This window comes from Poecilia reticulata, chromosome 4 (assembly GCF_904066995.2).
Source record: "Poecilia reticulata chromosome 4, P_reticulata-male-v2, whole genome shotgun sequence".
Taxonomy (NCBI): Eukaryota; Metazoa; Chordata; class Actinopteri; order Cyprinodontiformes; family Poeciliidae; genus Poecilia; species Poecilia reticulata.
In genome coordinates this window covers 33105393-33125195 of record NC_088833.1, presented here as the reverse complement: position 1 = coordinate 33125195, position 19803 = coordinate 33105393, and the positions used below count along the sequence as shown (strand labels likewise).

The 19803-nt window shown below is 37.0% G+C and overlaps 1 protein-coding gene across 1 annotated transcript; it reads right to left on the bottom strand.

Moving 5' to 3' along the window:
• Positions 1-185: 185 nt before the first annotated feature.
• On the bottom strand, positions 186-18475 carry LOC103464198 (desmoglein-2.1-like). Its single transcript, XM_008408149.3, has 14 exons — positions 18256-18475; positions 16582-16707; positions 15078-15233; positions 14162-14300; positions 13298-13467; positions 12777-12911; positions 11260-11445; positions 10448-11112; positions 9536-9678; positions 5223-5444; positions 4251-4490; positions 3093-3226; positions 2458-2781; positions 186-2354 (listed from the first exon to the last, which is right to left on the bottom strand). Exons 1-14 carry the CDS (start codon positions 18310-18312, stop codon positions 1113-1115), a joined length of 3939 nt encoding a protein of 1312 aa, XP_008406371.2. The 5' UTR covers positions 18313-18475; the 3' UTR covers positions 186-1112.
• Between the last annotated feature and the right edge of the window lie 1328 nt (positions 18476-19803).

The window sequence follows — 19803 nt, the reverse complement described above, 5'->3', positions numbered from 1 at the left end:
TGTGTGTAATTCATCTATATAATCTGTTTCAATTAAAGTTCCTGAAATAAATGGATATTGCAAAATTATCCCAATTTATTGAATGGGACTGTATTGTTCCAGAAATTTCACATAAAAGGTCGGTTTTTTGTTGTTGTATTTTTAAGATACTATTTTATTTGTATGTAAAATGAGATAAAACAGAATCAAAAGTAATTGTTTATTGGGAAAAAACTATAGTTGTGACAAACATTTCATACACCACTCTGTCTCATGTTAATTTCCAATGAGCCTAATTTAACGCAAATAAACGTCAGACAGCATAGGACAGTGCACACTACAGCTAAGATTTGTCATCTGCAGAAAATAGCATTAAGAAACATGAAGCAGGTCCAAGTCCACATAATAATAGATCAGTAAAATTTAAATTCCAAACAGGGTACAAATCACCACCTGGACCAGTACTGCTGTACTTGCTTTAGTCAGATTATGTGCTTGCCCAGTGATTTCAGGTGACTGCCATAATTCTGAGAATTTTTTTCACAGATGGTTCTTCTATCTGTGAAAAAGAACTATCTTTTTCTTCGGGCAAAAGCCAAGAAGACCCTGCTCCAAATTCATTTGGCCATGGTCAAGATGAAAATGGTTTGAAGCACTCAAAGGAAGAACACAGACTCCACAGCTTAAATAGCCCATCTCCTTGATTGAGAGAAACAAAAAGTACACCATGCACATACCTGATAGTTTAAATTTAAATATTTAAACTATTAGAGTGCTGCTTGACAGTGAGAGTGTAAAGCAGGTCTTCAGTTTAAATGCTTGAATCAATTCTGAAGACAGAACCTTAATGATCAAAAATCTATTTTCTATGTTAAGAACATAAACATTACTACAGTTCTAGACTGCCACCACCATTCTGGGGCCAGATTTTTCTTGTAGATTAATTTAATAAATTTGCAATATGTACAAACTGAAATTGCAACATGTAAAAAAATATAATGAAAATATAAATGCATTCTAAATATATTTCTGATGCTTTTTGTTTAGAAGCTTTTTAGCAGCAATTTTAAACATGATTATCTCTTGAAGATTCTTCTTTTTAATTATTTCTTTATCTGCATTTGCAGTCTCTCTTATAAGGATAAAAAAATAATGGTATAGTTTTGAACTTCTATTGACAGTTCTTGCCTATATGATAGGATACAAGAGGAAGGATTTGCTTGGTTAAGCTGACAGCTTCTTTGGAAAATGTTAAAATTTAATTCATCAACTCTTACTTTACACAACCAAATCCACATTGTTTGCTGCTTAGTGAGAAATTTCAAAATACTGAAAGACCCAAAGCTTATCCCCCCTTTCACAATAACACCACCACCACCATTAGCCTTCTTAACAAAAAAATTACAAAATGAACAAATAAACACTTTCTCCTGGGCTGCCAAGTCTAAAACCCCCTGAGGGGGAGCAGCCTTTTTTACCAGGATAGCATCTCCAGGCAAAATACCTTGAGGTGAACCTGGGCCCCACTCCTGTACCTCTTCCTTGAGTAACACGTAATTTCCACCAAGATTTTGCCCATATAATGTAGAGCTTTCCAAAGAACCCTGGGAGAAAGTTGGACTAGGCAGCAACACAGTGGTTTGGAGTGAACCTGTGGGGCTAACAGGACTTATAGGACTTCTAGGGCCCTCAGTGTCCTGGATAACAAGCCCTGAAAGGGAGCTTTGAGTTCTTCCATAAACCAATCCAGATGTACTCTTTGGATCATTGATAACATAGAGGCCTGGAAACGTGTTTGCATGGGTTCCATCCTCCAGCACAAATGTGTTCTGTACATTTGGTTGAACTATGTAATGCATTGGTTGTAGTACAGGGCTAGCAGTGTAGTAAACTGGTGGCTGCTGTAATACAACTGTCTGAGCTGGGTAAGAAAGTTTAGCAGAATGACTAATGTTAGTACTACTGGAGTGAGGGAGAGGTGTGGTTGTCGACTGTTTGGTTGTTGACTCTTTGGTTGGTGTACTGACATGAGATTGAACAAACTTTGCAGATGATACTATCTTTTCAGCTTTAACATCAACATGCTTTGCCTGAATTTCATGGTTAAATTTAGGTTTAAAGACGGGCTCAGTGATATCAGTGGTGGTTTTGACAGATCCTGATGCCTTTTGTATCACCATTGTTTTTGATGTTATTGTAGGAGGCGAACAGATCTCAGCAAGTGTCCTGAACTTTGGTCCAAGGTCAGTGAGAAAGTTCAGGTCATTGTCAGGTTCTAAGATGCTGCAGCTCCCCACCGAACCAGCAGAGGAGCCCTGGCCCTCAAAGTCATATTCCAAAAGGATGTCTTCAGATGGCACTGTAATTGTAGATTTCTGTTTGGGGAAGAGAAACAAAACAAGGATTACTGACAATGTTCTCAAGTAAGTGTGTTTATTCAAGAGATCTAATGAGATCAAAATATAGTCACTAAGTTACCTGGGAGAAGTAATCATTGAGAAAAACATCAGGAAGGGCTATGTCTTCAAAGCAACCTATTTGATGAACGCTTTGTGTTTTTCGGCTGAATGAGTCAATTTCATTGCTTGGATTGTAAAACTCAGTTGAATCCCTATAGTCTATGTCAGCGTTCACCATCTTTGTGGAGGTCGGCTGAAATATTTGGTCCGATTCATAGCAGGTTTCAGTCTTAAGTGTTTCTGTGAATGCTGCTGAAGTACCAGTATTGAAATTTGGTCCTGGTGCTGCCTCAGTTTTTTGTTGGGTACTGTACATGACAGGCACCAAATGAACAGGAACATCCTAGAGAAATAAAACAACTCATGAACATACAAGATATTTTAACAAACTTTGAAAAGTTGAATATCGTGACCACCAGTGTGCGGACCACAGTTTGAGAAAGACTGCTCTAAAAAATGAGAACAGATATACTATATATTTTGGCAGATGTCCATAATATACAGTATTTAACCACAGGAGAATTACAAGAGTTAATGTTACCAAACATTTGCATATCTTGTTTGTACAAGTCACTGCCTCACAGTAGGAAATTACAAGTACTGGTACATGTATCACTTGACATGGAAAGAGGATTAGTAATGATTCCAACAGACCTTATCCTCTCCTATGCATTCAGTTTGATAGTTTATTAGGTGCTCTTTAGTGTCAAATGGCAGATCACTAAACTGGTCTGAGAAGATGGTGTTTGCCCCTCCACACTGACAAAACACCAGCAGCAGAGGGATCACTGCAAAGAGAAGAAAAAGATTGTGATAAATGTAAAACCTTTATTGATAACCCATAGAAGAATGAAAATCAACAGAAGTATACTCAACAATCCCCATTTGGTTCGATTTTGTGTGAAAAACTAAAGCTTTGAGTGGCACCGGTACAGTAATGGAGCGGCCCACCAGGGAATTCTCCGGTAGCCCAGTGTGCCAGTCCACCCCGGTGGGGGTCTGAGCCTCTCTACTTAGCTGCTGCCCCAATGACCTGATCCCTGATCAAATGGAAGATTTTGGATTGATAATGAATATTTTTAGTCATATAACACGTTTTTGTGTTGAACCTGCAATGACAGAGTTGTGCTATTTTTTTTTTTTTTGTAAAAACACTCAGCGTCTAATAAATAGACATGACTTATGTCATGAAAGTTAAACAGGTATAATTCCGGCTTTATACTAATCTTTCATGCTACTGAAGAGACAGGAGCTAAATGGCTTTTGGAGGATTTCTTCATTCAGCAAGTTCCAGGATTGAGCCTGTTTTCAATTCTGAGCTATAAGAGCCTAGGCATTCGTTACTGATTTTGTGTCTATGTGTGCAGAAAGAGTTCAGAAAAATAACTTACCGTAACTAATATTATGAAATTTCAACCCCAACACAACAAAATGAGAATGAATAAATAAGTTAAACAGCATTGGTAGCTTCAACATCAAGTCTCTTTAAAAAAATATTGATTTTGACTAGTTTAATTTTTATACCAGATATGCGTCCATCACTTTTTTAAGACAGTTTTAGAAATCCTAACCTTGACTTCTGATAATGATTGAGGTTGATACTCTAAACTCAATCATCAAGGTCAAACCCACGGTTTCCAGAAAAAGCCATTTCCAGCTGGCTTTTTAGTGTTTTTATTAATAAGCTATTGCTTTGACGCCTTGTAAATCAGTCTGTTCTTTATTTTGCAAAAATATTAATTTATTTGCTGTATCCCTGTTGCCCTTGTATTTGTTCATGTAATTTTAGTGTTAGTATTGAACCAAACTTACACATCAATAAGAACATAGCTGTTACGACTGGACCAATGGCACGTCTAGAAAAGTCAGATGAACGGGCGTCTCCCCTAGATGCCTTTAATCTGCAGTCTTCTTTTCCCACACAAGTGCAGACATCCACAGTAAACACCTGTTCCTCTTCGCAGGACAGACCCTGAGCATCTTTCACCTCTACTTGCAGTTCATATCTGCCAGGCCACAGTGCTTTGGCTGAATGAAGAGCAGCTGTTGTATCTGGAGACAAGAATGTCAAACACACAATTTGTTTTCTTCCTCGAACTTCTACCAAGATGGATCACAAAGTCATCTCATCTCATTTCACCTAAAACAGTAACCTACTTGGTAAGAGAGGCTTTCAAATTATATTCTGGATCAGGACATGTTGGTATGTATGACAAGCTATGCTATAAGAAAATATATGTTAGTGTTGGTATTTATTCCATTTAAGTTTTTTGCTACTATTCATTAAGTTAATAGCATCAGGTGTGTATTTTTGGCCAAAATTTTTTTATGTATGGTACATTTATGCAGCCGCCTCAGCTTTTATTTCTGATGCAGTTATATATTCTAATGTGGTGACAATTGTTAATTAGGGTCATCTGAATGAATTGCAAGACTACTGGAACAAAAAAGTATATGTGTATATAAAACTTCTGGCAAATATTTAGGTTAGTTTTGCAAAAAGCAGAAATGAACTCTGTGCAACCGTTGAGTTGACCATGATTTATAATGTTTTTCAAAATATTCAAGAGTTAACGCAGCAGTATGTAACTTTTTATTTTAAAAAATGTTAAAACTCACTATATTGTGACAGTATGAGAAATATGAGATATCTTCAAAAATATCAAGCTCCTCCACTGAAAAACTGTGTACTATATGTTTTATGTCTGCATGCATTTCCTTGATGATTTGACACACATTTTTTGTTGATGTTATTTTCTAAACGTATTTATTTTGTTTACTTACCATTGATGACTTCTATTTCCCAGTTGCCTCGAGTACCTTCTGGTATAATTTGAAAAGTGAATGGAGCAGCATTTGGACTGACATCTTCATCAAATGCACTAACATACACAGTCTTCTCATCAGAGCATAGACTGTTGTAAGTAGTGGTCAAAGTGGGACAGTGGTCATTGGAGTCAGTGACTTGAATGGCTATTGTTCCAGTGGCTGTCTTTGCTGGCATGTCTGTGGATTACAAGAAGTTTGTGTAATATTACAAAGAAGAACTGATCACTGTTCAGGACTTGCTTTCAGGACAACATTTTGTACACAATGTGCCACTTTATAACATCTCAACATATGATGAACAAAGCAAATGGCATCAGTAATATTATAGAGAACTGACTGCTGCCCATCGACACAAGCAAGATCTGGGACTTCAATGGACCTCTGCAACATAAGTGCCAATGTAGTTTCAAGACACTTTTTTAAAATTTGCATGAAATGAAAGAAAGTTCCACTTAAAGGAAATTTATTTTTTTTATGTATTTTTTTACCAAGTAGATGCACTCACAAGAAATGACAAAGGACTTTAAGAGGACACATTAAGAGGAAAATAATATTAGTTGATTTAGGAATACAGATCCTTATCCCCTTCCAGTAGCGGCACAGACAACTCATAGAGTTCAGTTAAAAACACAGAACAACAAAATGAACAGGCACAAGCATTTTGTTTTTGCTCTTTTTGTGACGCTGAAATGTTTAAAGAGGTTCAAACAGAATTTTATATCAGACAAGATGAAGAGTAAATACAAACTTGTCGTTCATGTCTCTCACTTATTGTATCATGAACCCTGACCTTAGCTGTGGCACGTAAGACCTATAGAGGCACACAGGGAGTGGTAAAGGAGTGAAAAGTGATGACGATTCTAGGGGTCCTGACCAGCAGGGGGCCCTCCACAATTTAATTATTTATATTCTGTTCATAAACATAAAATAAAAAAAATTGGGGTCCTGTGAAATACAAAATTAATCATATTGTATTTTCAAAGATTGTTTTTAGCAGTAAAAATTTAATGTTGCCCTTCCCAGATCAAAAAACACACATCCGTTTTGCCCTGAACCCTCTATCTGTAAAATGGTTCGTTCCTGCTTGGAGCGCTTAACAGTGACGTATGGAGCTACTGTTAGTAGAAGCTGCAGCTGAATGCAACTGTGACTGTGGCTGTTACTATGCTGCTAAGAAAAGTTATAACATCAGGTTTTCAAAAACAAAATGGAGAGAGGAAGAGAGAGAAAAAGGCAAGAGTGTTAATTTATAACCCAGTTTTTCTCCAAGAGAGGTGGGTAGACTGTGTGAGACTATCAACCATTTAGCATAATTAGCTTAGCTACAGACTACTGTTTGCCTCATTTTCACTAGCATTTAATGAATTAAGGAAAACAATTACCAACATTTTCATATATTTAACTTGTTCCCTGTGCCTTTTACCACTTAACAGATGAGTGAGTGAGCAGCAGCTCTAACCCACGTCCCTCCTGACCTGTTCTCTCCTGAGTGAAATTAAAGCTGCAGTATGTCACTTTTATATAAAAAAAATTTTTTCACATATTTTGTTAAAACTGTCATTATGTTGTGACAGTATGGTATGAGAGGTAATCTGTGAAAAATCTATTTCCTCTGCTTTCTCCCAGTGCTAGAGACAACCAGTCAGAGGCAGGAGAGTTTTAGTGCTGTCAATCACAATCTCATGTGGTGCTGCTCATCCTTCCTCCCCCTCGATTTGTGCTGTGCTGCAGCTAGCATAGCACAGAGTTGTGCAGATTCAAACTGTGAATGCTCAGTTTAGTTAGCATAGATACCAATGACGGCAGATTAACGGTTTCTTGTAATGATAAGTTGTTTCTCCACTATTAGCACATTTAGCAGTGAGTGAATGAGGCTAATTGACAGTGCTAAGAGCGTCCTACTAGTTCTGATTGGTTGTTTTGGTCAGAACGGTGCATTACTTTAACCAGTAATAGTAATTCAGGAAGGAGATGGAGGAGATTGTTTTTAGATTATCTGTCTCATAACAAACTGCTACAACAGCTTTAACAAATATGCAGAAAACATATTTTTTATTAAAGTTATGTACTGCAGCTTGAATAAAATGCAACTCCATAGCATTTTTAGAAGTCTGGATCGATTAATGTGTATTTTGCACGTTGCTTTTGACTGTTGCTCATAGGGAGACATTTCAGTATCTAAAACTAATAGAAAAAATGTAAGCAACCTACTTGCATCCTGGATGTGGACTGTTGGATGTTAAATTCATGAGCAGTAAATATTGTGCTAATTATCAGTATTGAACCAAAGAAAGCAAGGCAGATGCAGCCTTTAAAATCTTATACTCTTCCATCCACTCAACCCCCCCACTCCTATCACAGCATTCATTGTTGTTGTTTTTTTCATTCACCCATACCATTCTTTTGTTAATTATAAAGTTTTAAATGGGTTAGCCCCCCCTTATCTTCGGGACCCTTTAAATTTCCGGTCTGTGTCCAGAACTTTAAGATCTAATAATCAGTTATTACTTGCTGTTCCTCGGACTCGACTTAAGAGGAAAGGAGATCAAGCTTTTTCTGTTGCTGCTCCTGTTTTATGGAATAACTTACCTTTCCAGATTAGATCTGCCCACAGCCTGGATCATTTTAAATCGCTTCTTAAAACTCATTTTTACTCTTTGGCATTTAATTGATGTATTGTTTTGTGCTCCGTTTTGTTATTTGTGTTCTCATTCTTGTACAGCACTTTGGTGCAGTTTTATACCTCTTTTAAAGTGCTATATAAATAAATTTGACATTGACATACCGCTTCCCGCGCCCTCCCGCAATGGCACTCCCTACAGTTTGGGAACCTCTGAGTTAATATATGATTCCTTTCGTGTTAATTCCAGTGAATTGGTCAAAAGGTTTCTCAATTGTACATAATTTTGTTGACTAAATTGTCAGTAGATTTAGTCAACTAAAATTTTATGATTAGGGGTGCAGTTTTCTGGCCAATCGCAGATTTCCTATCTTTTTAAAAGATTAACCTGCCATTTCTGATTTTAGCCGATACCATTTTTTTTATCTAAAATGTTGCGCAATATAATAAGAAAGTTGAGCTGACAACAGTTGGGCAACTATTGTTAATTGTAAGCGTGCAGACATAACTTGGTGGGCTGGTCTCTCTCACCGGAGAGAAAAAGAGGACAGTGGTTGATTCTTAGACTTTTGCCAAGCTAGATTAGATCGGCTTCACATGTAAAAATCGGGCGATCTCCGATCTCCCAAAATTAGGGAAATCAGCTGGCCAATAAATCGGTTCACCCTATGTATTATAATTAGTTGACTAAAACTAGACTAAGACTAAAACAATTCTGATGACTACGACTTAAACTAAATAAAAATTTGCTGTCAAAATTAACTCTGTAAAATACGCTAATGAAGACATGCTACTGGAGTGGAGGATACCATCAAGGACCAGACACAATCACATTTTTCAACACCTTCAAAGAGCTGCTTGTAGTAAACAAAGACTAAGAACAGATCTAATATGTTTGAGATAATAACTGTCACAGAGACTAATTGTTTTGGTAGTACAGGCATAATGGAACGAGTTGTCAGGATATGCTCCTGAGCATATCCATATGTCAGGAACATATTAAATGCCTAACTGGAGCGGCATTTGATATGATGCAGTTTGATGCATTATGGCGCTGCAAAAACAAACAAATAACTGCTGTGTGACTACAAGGCAGTTGCCATGGGCTGATCCACCGTCCCACTAATGCACCGTGCAACCGAGGAACATATCCATAAACTTTATCAGCGCAGATAGAGTTTATGTATGTGGACCAACGCCTCTGAACGCACACACCACAAATAACTCTTTGTTCACAGAGATATATTGTCCTCACTGCACAGCACGCACAACGCACACCTCTGAAAGCATAACTGTACATTATAGTTGCAGTTTGCACAAGCAGAGCAAGTGGTCCGGTGACTTTTAAACTTGACTTTGTTTAGCCTGGCAGGGGAAGAGATCAAGTAAAGCCTGGCGGCCCACCAGGCTTTACTTGACCCTGGGGGAAACCCTGGAATTGTTATAAATTTATACAAGGCATGGTTGGTTAATCCAAATGTTATGCAGGCTTAATTTTCTTAATAAATGAAACCATAATTACAAAACTGATTGCTTTTGCAAGAAACAAAATGAAGGAAATCTCTAAGGGAGGAGATTATTTCCAAAACACTATGTCAGGTAAATGTATCATAAAGATGTATACGGTCATTTTGATAATAATATTTACCTTTTGATATTGCCAAAATTTTGGCAATATAGGTACCATTCACTAAGAAGGGTGACTCTCTGTCTGGTTGTTTGTTGAGTTTAATTTCCGCTGTCTCTTCATCAACAGTAAACCAGTTGTCTGGATCATAAGCTTTGGCATAGCTGTAAGAAAATGAACAAACAAGAAAATGAACACAGTTTTTTCAACAAGGTTGCTTCTTGATTAGAAAACCATAGTTTGGAATAATAGTGAGATAATGTTTTCACTTTCTGCCAAGGTATAATTGAGTTTCTGTGATACATTAAAACAGCTGCACTTCCAAACTTAGCTTGTTTGAGTCGAGCCAATTTCATGAGAAGTGACCTTGAGGCTTTACTGAATCCCATGAATATGTTAACATGATTAAGTTTTGCACTGGAAGCCATACCGTTTTGTAATAAAAACATAAGACTGTAGATCTAAACTTTAAACAGTCAGTCTGAAGTTTCAAAGGTTGTAGAAATTCCTTCAGTTGTTTCCAGTTACTATCAAAATACTAAGCTCAGATATTTTATTCTAACAGTCCTTCTTCTGTCACAAGCTACACAGGCGTAGAAGTTATAATCAGATATATCTAAGGGTTAACAAGATAATAGGCTGGTTTTACTGATTACTTTACAGTTGAGTAAAACAAGAATGAATGTACAAATATTTAAAATATATGTTTGTTAAAGGTTGTTTACTACAAGGTTCTGACTGACATCACACTTTGCCTCTCAACTGCTTACACAGTCAGTAATGTTTGAAAGCAGGAAATCTGTCCTGCCATTAATTACAATCAGTTCTTGGTTGAACTCTTATGTGCTGTGTTTGCTTGTTAAAATCAATGTACATGACATCAGTTTTGAATGGTAGTATTACGTGATGGTGGCTGTGGATAAATTGACTAACCTTACGTCATCAGCTACTTTTCCAGTATCTGGATCAACTGCTGGGAACGAAGTAATCACACCATCTGTTGGTGCCTCATTTGGATCCTCAGATACAGGTACTTTCTTGGTGTCAGGTCTAAATGCTGGACCCTCTGGCACATTATTTACAGCTATTTTTATAGGATAGCTTTTTCCTGGTGCTTTTGGCTTAGGCTTGGATCCTGGTCCTTGCCCTGGCTTAAGACCTGGCTTAATGCCTGGCTTAAGCCCCACACCAACTCCAGGTCCAACAGCAGGCTTAAGTCCAACTCCAGGCCCAGCTCCTCCCTGTGGCTTAAGTCCTGCATCCAGACCTGCATCCAGTCCTGCATCCAGTCCTGCATCCAGTCCTGCATCCAGTCCTGCATCCAGTCCTGCATCTAGTCCTGCATCTAGTCCTGCATCTACCCCCAGATCAGCATCCAAGCCCACATCTAGCCCCAGGTCTATTCCTAAATCCACACCAGCTCCAGCTCCAGCTCCGGCTCCGGCTCCGGCTCCAGCAGCTGCTCCAGCAGCCAAAGGACCCCCCTCTCCAACCTGAACACCCACATCCATATTTATTGGGCCACCTTCTACAAAAGGAGCTACATTTTCAATGATAAGACCCAGCTCAAGATTCTGTACATCTTCAAAATCCACTGGCTAATTGGTGCAGATGTTGGAGAAAGTAGGTTTTAGAAAAAGTGAGCAAAAAAGAAACGAGAGGAACAAATATGTATGAGACCAGTTCAAAAACATCACATACTTACTACACTAATTAAAATCCTGACATTGGTAGAGAAAAAATACCTTGATCAGCTTTAGGATGCCCTCGTTGGTTTCTTTGTCTGTTTCAATGGAAAACAGGTTATCCTCATTTCCTTGGGCAATGGTAAATACAGTCAGCCAGTTGTTTGTGTGTTGAAGGTCTTTGTCCAAAGCTTTGATTCTCATCACAACTACATCAGCAACATTTTCATCCACAGAGCCGGCGTACTGCCAAACAACCAGTACTTTGTTATAAAGAATTTTAGTTGAATCTGTTACGGACAACAAATTAATTCTACTCTATTTATAAAACACATTTAAAACAAACAGGATTGACCAAATAAGGCACAACAAATCCCAATGAACTAACAAACCATTAAAATAATTTACAAAACATAATAAAAAAGATTAATATAAATATGGAACATAAGATGCCAGCGATATTAGATACAAATAGATACATTTCTTTAAAAGCTAGATCTATGAACTCCGATCAGGAGTTTTACTGCCGTTTCCGATACTGATCACCCATGATCATGACAAAGTTGTGATCAAATACCATCTTGCCTGTAATGGGAAACACTCTTAAAGTTTTCACCTGATTAGTTTCCATGGAGGCTAATGCTAACTGCTAGTCAGAGTAAGGCCAATATTAATGGAGAGCTGCCATCTTAAAGTGGCTCCAATTTCAAATCTGATTTCACGTGAATGCTGTTTTGTAAATCTTCAAACTGATCACAGTGATGAAGGCCGATCACCGATACTGATCACATGAATTACCTGTAAATTTTTTGATTTAGGTATAAATGTCCAGGTTTTAAGTGTCTACGTATGTTAGTTTTCAAAGTAGAACAGATTTAAGACACCCAAGGTAGTGAAAATTAGGTGGAATCAACCTTTAGTGATTTCCTAAATCGGAAGCTGCAATCGGAAGCCAACTTCAGCTTTGTTCCAGACAGGCAGTTAGGAATGCTGCCACAGCCAGAGGATCGGCCTGACGCTTCCTTCTGTGCAGACTAATTCTGTTTAGAATCCTACTCAGAGTGTGGACACTATTAATGGTTTCATCCACAATGTGTTGTAGCATCAGTATGTCTTCATGTTTTAGAAAAAGAATGAAGGAAAACTTGACCAACTCTTCTTAGGAGTTGGGCAATAACCGTCTTCCTGCACTACAAGTATACTACTGCCACCTTCTGGATCTACAGAATCATCTTGTTTATGCAATATAATTGTCACGTTTATATATTATCACATTGGTAATTATCACACTATAATGTGACTTCAGTACACTTCCATAGTAAAATAACATTTAGAGGAGGATGGGTTCATATTAGCTGGTTAATTAGCCTGAGATGGTTAATTCATCTCACCAGAGGCACAATATCAGGCTGTTTATTAGAACTAAATACTGTTGTGATTGTTTAACACACTTTTTTGGGTATATGAAATAGGTTATACTTCATACTAAAACATAAATAAGAGTTGTATCTTTCTTGTTGCACAAAATCAACAATTGATTTTATTTGGTTGGGCTTAATTTCAAAAATATTTGTTACCTCTGATTTTTCTAGAGTGGGGATGTTGTCATTGATATCCGTGACTTTGATTTCCACAGTTCCTGTCCCTGTTTTCCCTGACGGTGCACCTCCCATATCAGTTCCTTTAACAATAAGCTTGTAGGAGTCATGTGTCTGTCAGAAAAAAACACAACATTAAATGCATGACCACAAGAAAAAAGCTGAAAATCAGAAAAGGTCAACTGTTGGGCTATCTGGTGGTGGGAAAGCTTAAAGCAAAAAATAAAAGTTTATGTAGTTTTTATTTGAAACATTTACAGACCATAAACATTTTCTTATTATTTGTCATAATAAAGTAACATTTAATGACCAAAATGTTTCTAAAAGGTTTATGATGTAGATCACAAAGACTGATCATGACTTGGAGTTAGCATAAGTGTTGCTTTACACATTTACATGTTAGGAATACAGTTATAGATGTTTTCAAATTATGTTGTTTTAAAACATAAAACTGAAGCAAGGGTACAATTATGTTTTGCAAAGTGAAAAGTAAGTATTACCTCTCTGTCCAGGGTGGACTCTTTAACAAATAATTTTCCTGTCTTTTTGTCTATAGAGAACATGTGACCTTTGCCAGCTGGTTCTTGACTGATAATGGTGTAGACGATCTCTGAATTTATTGTTCCAGCCTGATCATCATCCTTACCTTCGATTTGCATAACAAATGTTTCTGCAGAGTCACAAATGCACAACAGATTACATGATATAAAATGAGCATTTTTGGGTGAAGGTAGGAGCAGGGAAGCAAAGATAAACCAAGCAGAAGTTAGTAGATACTGTAGACGACCAGCAAAGAGTATTCAAAAGTTAATAACAGGGACCAATCAGAGAGCACACTGAAATATTTTTTAGTAAAGCAAACATATTGGCCCTAGGGAGTTGGTTTCTACCTAAACTATGAGTTATACAAACAAGCTTCCAATTTAACAAATAAAACACTTATTTTACAAGAGTTTAATTTAATTTTGTTATTCAGCATAATTCTTTAACTATAAAAGATTTATTTTATTGCTTTGGTAGAGCTGATTTATTTTCTACTCTGTTTTTTGGCTGACATGAGTAGCCCTTTTTAGACAGGAAAGAGGGTAGAGAAGTTAGGAATATATATATATATATATATATATATATATATATATATATATATATATATATATGTGTGTGTGTGTGTGTATGAACGCCCTGCGTCAGACTGAGGTGCAGCGTTCGCTGAAAATAGGCATCAGCACCCCTCCTGACCCCACTAGGGATAAAGAAAATGGATGGATGGTTTTATATGACCTAGTTGTACATCTGGAGATGGATAACTTGGTCAGTTGTCCCTCTGCTGAGTAAGCAGAAGAACTGACATTAGAGGAAATAATTACCTTCTTTGCTTGCCTCTGTGACATTGCCTTTGTGGAGAACAAAATAAGGAGGATTATCATTTTCATCCAGTACAGTAACAGTCAGGGGAATATTTTCCTCAGCTGAATCTCCATCCTTGAATTTAGCAATGCCTGTTAGCTGCAGGAACCAGAAGACAGGACAGAATTAGATCTTGTGCTTCTGGCCCTGCAAAACAGAACTTAAGAATTAGTGTTTTCTGTTAAATGTATGATTTCAGGATCTTCTTTCTCTTTATCTTTTTTATAGTATTTTATATTATTCCATTTGCAAGTTTTAAAATTCAACACACCTGCACATGTGCATTTTTAAAAATGTCATCCTATTCAGTTTCAAATCCCTTGTAAGTTATTTCTATTCTAATAACTGCACATGATTTTTTTGTGTGTTATATCTTGTGCAGTATAGTACACTGCTCAAAAAAATAAAGGGAACACTTAAACAACACAATATAACTCCAAGTAAATCAAACTTCTGTGAAATCAAACTGTCCACTTAGGAAGCAACACTGATTGACCACAGGGACCCTCGTCGGGTCAATCAGTGTTGCTTCCTAAGTGGACAGTTTGATTTCACAGAAATTTGATTTACTTGGAGTTATATTGTGTTGTTTAAGGGTTCCCTTTATTTTTTTTGAGCAGTATATTATTTATATTATTGTTATTGTTCTTAATAAAATAATACATTTTTGTCTGATGCTGCTGACAAAGACTGTTTCTATTCTATTCTGTTGTATTAGGCACATGCCTCTCTCTGACCTGGAATTCTAATAGTAACCATTATTATCATCATTCCTATTCTTAGTTGTATCAGTAGTGAAAAAAACTGAACATGTTTCCAGTGTTTCAGTTGGACTAATTTGGTGCTTCAAAGACCTCATAGACAATAAGGACCTACATTGTATGAAGGATATTTTTCCCTGTCCAGAATATCAGTTACTCGTATAAATCCTGTGTTGTGATCCACCACAAACAGATTGAAAGGGGGTTTGTCAGCTCCTGCTCCTGTCAGGGAGTATTCCACCTTCCGCTGTTTATCTTTGTCAGAGCGAATCTGAAATCAAAACAGACAACATATAAGGATCTGAGTCAGTGGTATTCAGTGAATGGGGGAATTTTACTGTCATAAGTCAAGAGCACACATTTTAAGCCTGAGAGAACTTCATGTCATTTTTCTCAAAACTTGCAACGCTTGTACTCAAAACTTCTTGTACGCAAATCTCTCTGCTGGCTTGCGGCCTCTTTTCTGCTCTCTTGAAAAAAGTACCAGTGCCTGGCAACCTCTTAGCCAATAGAATGAAAGTGTTATACTGGGTGAGTTTGTTTCCTTCTAGTGGGTGTGCCTGTGTGGGTACTATCAATTGTAGCAATCTGCACCACCCACTGGTGCATTGTGTTATGTTAAGTTTACTTCACCACAGAATAATTTTTTCAGTGTACAGTCTTGCCACGTTACCCATTGAAAGTCAGTTGGTTAGAAAGCTAGAATTGCACAGAGAAAAATTAATCCTGGTGCAGATTTTATAATGCCCTTTATAACTTTAGCTCTCAAAGGGCATTATATATGTTATATTTGTCATGATTTGCGAGGTTGAGTGGTGAGAGAAACGCCGATGAGCCCAGGTTGACATACTAGAAGATGATTTAATGACGAACACCGAGTACAAACTCAAAGATCTACCAGTGATCTTTACTACCGCATTGGGAACAGGCAGACAACGTAGCATGGATGAACAACGAGGACCCGACAACAGACAAAGACAACAGATGGGTTTAAATACACAAGGAGGGTAATCAGGGAATGAGAAACACCTGGGAACAAACAGGGCATCACAGAGACTGACAGGGGAACAGGACACAGAAAAAATCCAAGAAACAAATACACAGAACCCAACAGAGGTCAAAAATATTTGTTCAAGATGCAAGACATTGTAATATTTTTCAGAAAATAAATTGTTTAAGTACTAAGACTTTCTTTTTAAGTTAATTCATACAACAAAAAATCTTTATTGTGTTTCACTTGGTATTACAAAACTCCAACTACTACCCAAAAGCCATCAGAGTTCCCAAGTACCAACACACCAGCAGTGATTTGAAGTACACTAATTAAAATATTCTGTTCTATCTACTTAAAAAATACATTAATGCTTAAGGTTCAGAACATATTCAGGTCTTGCATGCTTCTTCCAGGTACTGCTAAAAATAGGTTTTGAAAATAAGAGAAACCTTTTGCCACCCAGTGCAAGACTATTATAAAATGGTTGGAGGTTGGGGGAGGGGGATTTGTTTTATGATTAAAAACATCAAGATTCTCAATTTCTAAAGCTTTTTCTGACATGTTTCCTTTTGGTTTCTCTCACCACCATGAGTTAGTAGTATGATGTTGAATAATAGAAAAGGACCTTTGCAATGTATTCCAGATGGGTGTAGTTATGGTTCTCCTTCAGCTTGGCAGGAGGAAGGATCCATTCTCTTTTTGCTCTTTTCAGTGTTTTTAACCCCTTCTCTTTTGCATCAGCACTGATCATCTGAAACCAGAAAACAGATTATTGGGATTAGAATACAATTATCGCAATTGAAAAAGTTTGGCTTAGATTTAAACTTGAAACTTGGTAACATTCAGAGAGAAAGCAGAATGATCTCGCTTTTATCATTAAAATAGTTAATTTTAATTGTTACTAACAGAAAAATACATTTTTTTAACATTTTCTCCTCATTGAATATTACATTACTATTATTATAATTCACTGCTGTTATGTAAAATTCCATCCAACAGGCTACACTCATACAGGGAGAACTCTGATATGAAGATGTGAGATGTTCTGACCTTTCAATGCACAAGGGTTAACATTAAAGGTACCGTAACTTATAAGCTATAACCTTTTTTCACATACTAAATTAAGCATTTTTATAGAGTTTTAACAACAACATAACTATTGTCATGAACCTAATCTGAAAACAGTCTTAATGTTGCCAGTGATTCTCCTGCTTGAGTAACAGTGTCACACTTTTATTGTGTCACACACACACTCTTTTTAAAACGTATAAAGACCATGTTTAAAGGAAAATTAATCTTTTATTTTCTCATTCCTGCTGAAGACCAGCTCACTGGCTTGAGGAATTATTGGAATTTGTCATTATAAGCAAAAAAGAAGCAAAGATAAAGTTAGAAACATAATCATTCACTTATAACAAAAATAACATCTCTTTTTATTGAATGTTTTTTATTTATTTTACTGGCATCAAAATATGGGCAATGCTACATTTATCAACTTTTTCTTCAGGAAGGATAAAAACATTGACAGCTTATCAGTCCACCAGGGAGTGAACTGAGTGAGACAAAGACAGCCAGTTGTGGCCTCACCAACACATAAGACAGTTTACAGTTGCAACTTTTTAAACTGCAAGAGGAAGCAACTGGTTCCTGGATCATGGTTTGTTGAAAGCTGTGGTTTAAGCTGTTTCTAATAATTCAGATGGAAACTTGCACCTAACATTTCTTGATTACCTCAACATCTGAAAAATAAATCAGATTTATTAAGATAAGTTTTAAGGCCTTTACTTAAACTTAGATCAAGAACAACACTGTCTATGTAATGTGCTTGTAGTATAATAGACTTCTTTTTACTGTATTTGCATGATCACTACCATAGACATCCTATCCACCATTTTGTCCTGAAGTTCACGTTTCACAGCCATTTTGTGCAACACAGCCACTATTTAAGATCTTGAATGTATCACATCCTGCACATTGACTTCCTACATATCATAGCGGTAAGATCAAAGGACAACGTTGCCTTTTTCCATTTACTAAAGTCTTTTAATTTTTGTATATTTGTATTTAATTATAGAAAACATAAACAAGAGGAATAGTTGTTCATAAATTGCACCATTTAAATAGGTTTAAATACCCCAACAAAGGAAAATACCATCCCCAATGTTTGACAGGTCGAGTTAAATGTGGGATGCATGAATCTAGTCAGCTGAAAAATCAATTTATGATTTGTAACAGACAATCTGCAGCAAGTCATACTTTCTCTAACTAAAAATATTAAATGACTGGATTATTTACTCACCAAGAACAACACCATGAAGAGTATCAGCTTCACTTCTGGAGAAGACAGTGCAGCCATGAGCACAGTTGAGTCACAGAGTACTAAACCATCCTTTCACAGCAGCCTAAAAAATGGCTGCTAAGCCCGTGTTCTTCTTTAAAAGCTATCACTTTTACCCCGTCCCGTCACAACCTGCACACTAGTTGGGCAAACCGGTTTCACTCCCATGATTCAGTTGTCCTGTGATCTTTTAACTGTCGTATCGCTGGATGTTTCTAAAAGGTGTGTCTGTTGTAAACTTTAAAAAAGTACGGGTATGCCCTGAGGGTTGAACACCTGGCAAGTTTAAAACCGCTGAAGCATAAAAGGGCAGAAAAACAGTGCGTAATCTGAAAAGTCCTCCATGTTCTGGTTCCTGATTTTAGTTGTTTTTAGAGTCAACAGCATAGCTGGACTGACTGTTGAGTCATTTATGTATAAAAAGCAAAAATAAGAAGGAAAATCTTGAACTAATGCCCAACCACATTGCCTCGCTGTGCAAATCTCCATTTGATAGTTTTCCTCAATTGCTTTGGTGCATTTCTCAGAACTAAATTTACATTTTCAAAACTTCTGATTCAATCTTTAAATCATTGTGTCTCTTGTCCACATCAAAAAAATCAGTTTCTCATTCCTTTGAAGTTGCTTATGTACAGTGTTTATTTACATGAGCAATATGTACAGCTATGTTTCATTGTTGCTAAAAAGGTTTTATTTTGACATTTTTATTTTAAAAGGTACTATTAATCTGGCAAACCTCATCAGGACGTAAATCCTAATTTATTGAATAAGACTGTATGGCATTCACATTTAAGTTTTGGCTTTATTCTTGGCACAAAAAAAGGCCTTCCAATCGCATAACTGTGGATACACCAGAAAATACACCCCATACTGTGAAATGTCATTTGGAATGGATTGAGCCAAGGAGACAAGAAGATAACAATAATAAAGTGACAACATCAAAAAGAATGCAACATAATATATAAATATATCCATCCATTATCATACATGCTTATCCCTGGTGAGGTCATGAGGGGTACTGCTCCCTATCTCCAGCAGTCAACGGACAATAGGTTCACCCTGACAGACTGCCAGTCCATCGCAAGGCAACACAGAGACAGTCAGGACAAATAACCAGGCACAGACACACACACACACACGCACACACACACACACACACACACGCACACACACCTACACACACACACACACACACACACACACACACACACACACACACACACACACACACACACACACACACGCGCACACACACACACACACACACACACACACACACACACACACACACCTAAGCAGCTTTAGAGGGATACAGGTCCTTCTCAAAAAATTAGCATATTGTGATAAAGTTTATTATTTTCCATAATGTAATGATAAAAATTAAACTGTCATATATTTTAGATTCATTGCACACCAACTGAAATATTTCAGGTCTTTTATTGTTTTAATACTGATGATTTTGGCATACAGCTCATGAGCTGTATGCCAAAAAAAAAAACAAAATCCCTG

Bases quoted from the DNA above. Each gene is read 5' to 3' on its own strand.
- LOC103464198 (XM_008408149.3), bottom strand. From the start codon at position 18,312: ATGGCTGCACTGTCTTCTCCAGAAGTGAAGCTGATACTCTTCATGGTG. The intron at 14,301-15,077 runs GTAGGTCCTTAT...TGGTTCCTGCAG, and splicing joins AAAAATATCCTTCATACAAT to CTAACAGGCATTGCTAAATT. The intron at 3,227-4,250 runs GTAAGTTTGGTT...TTCTCTTTGCAG, and splicing joins AGCTATGTTCTTATTGATGT to TGATCCCTCTGCTGCTGGTG.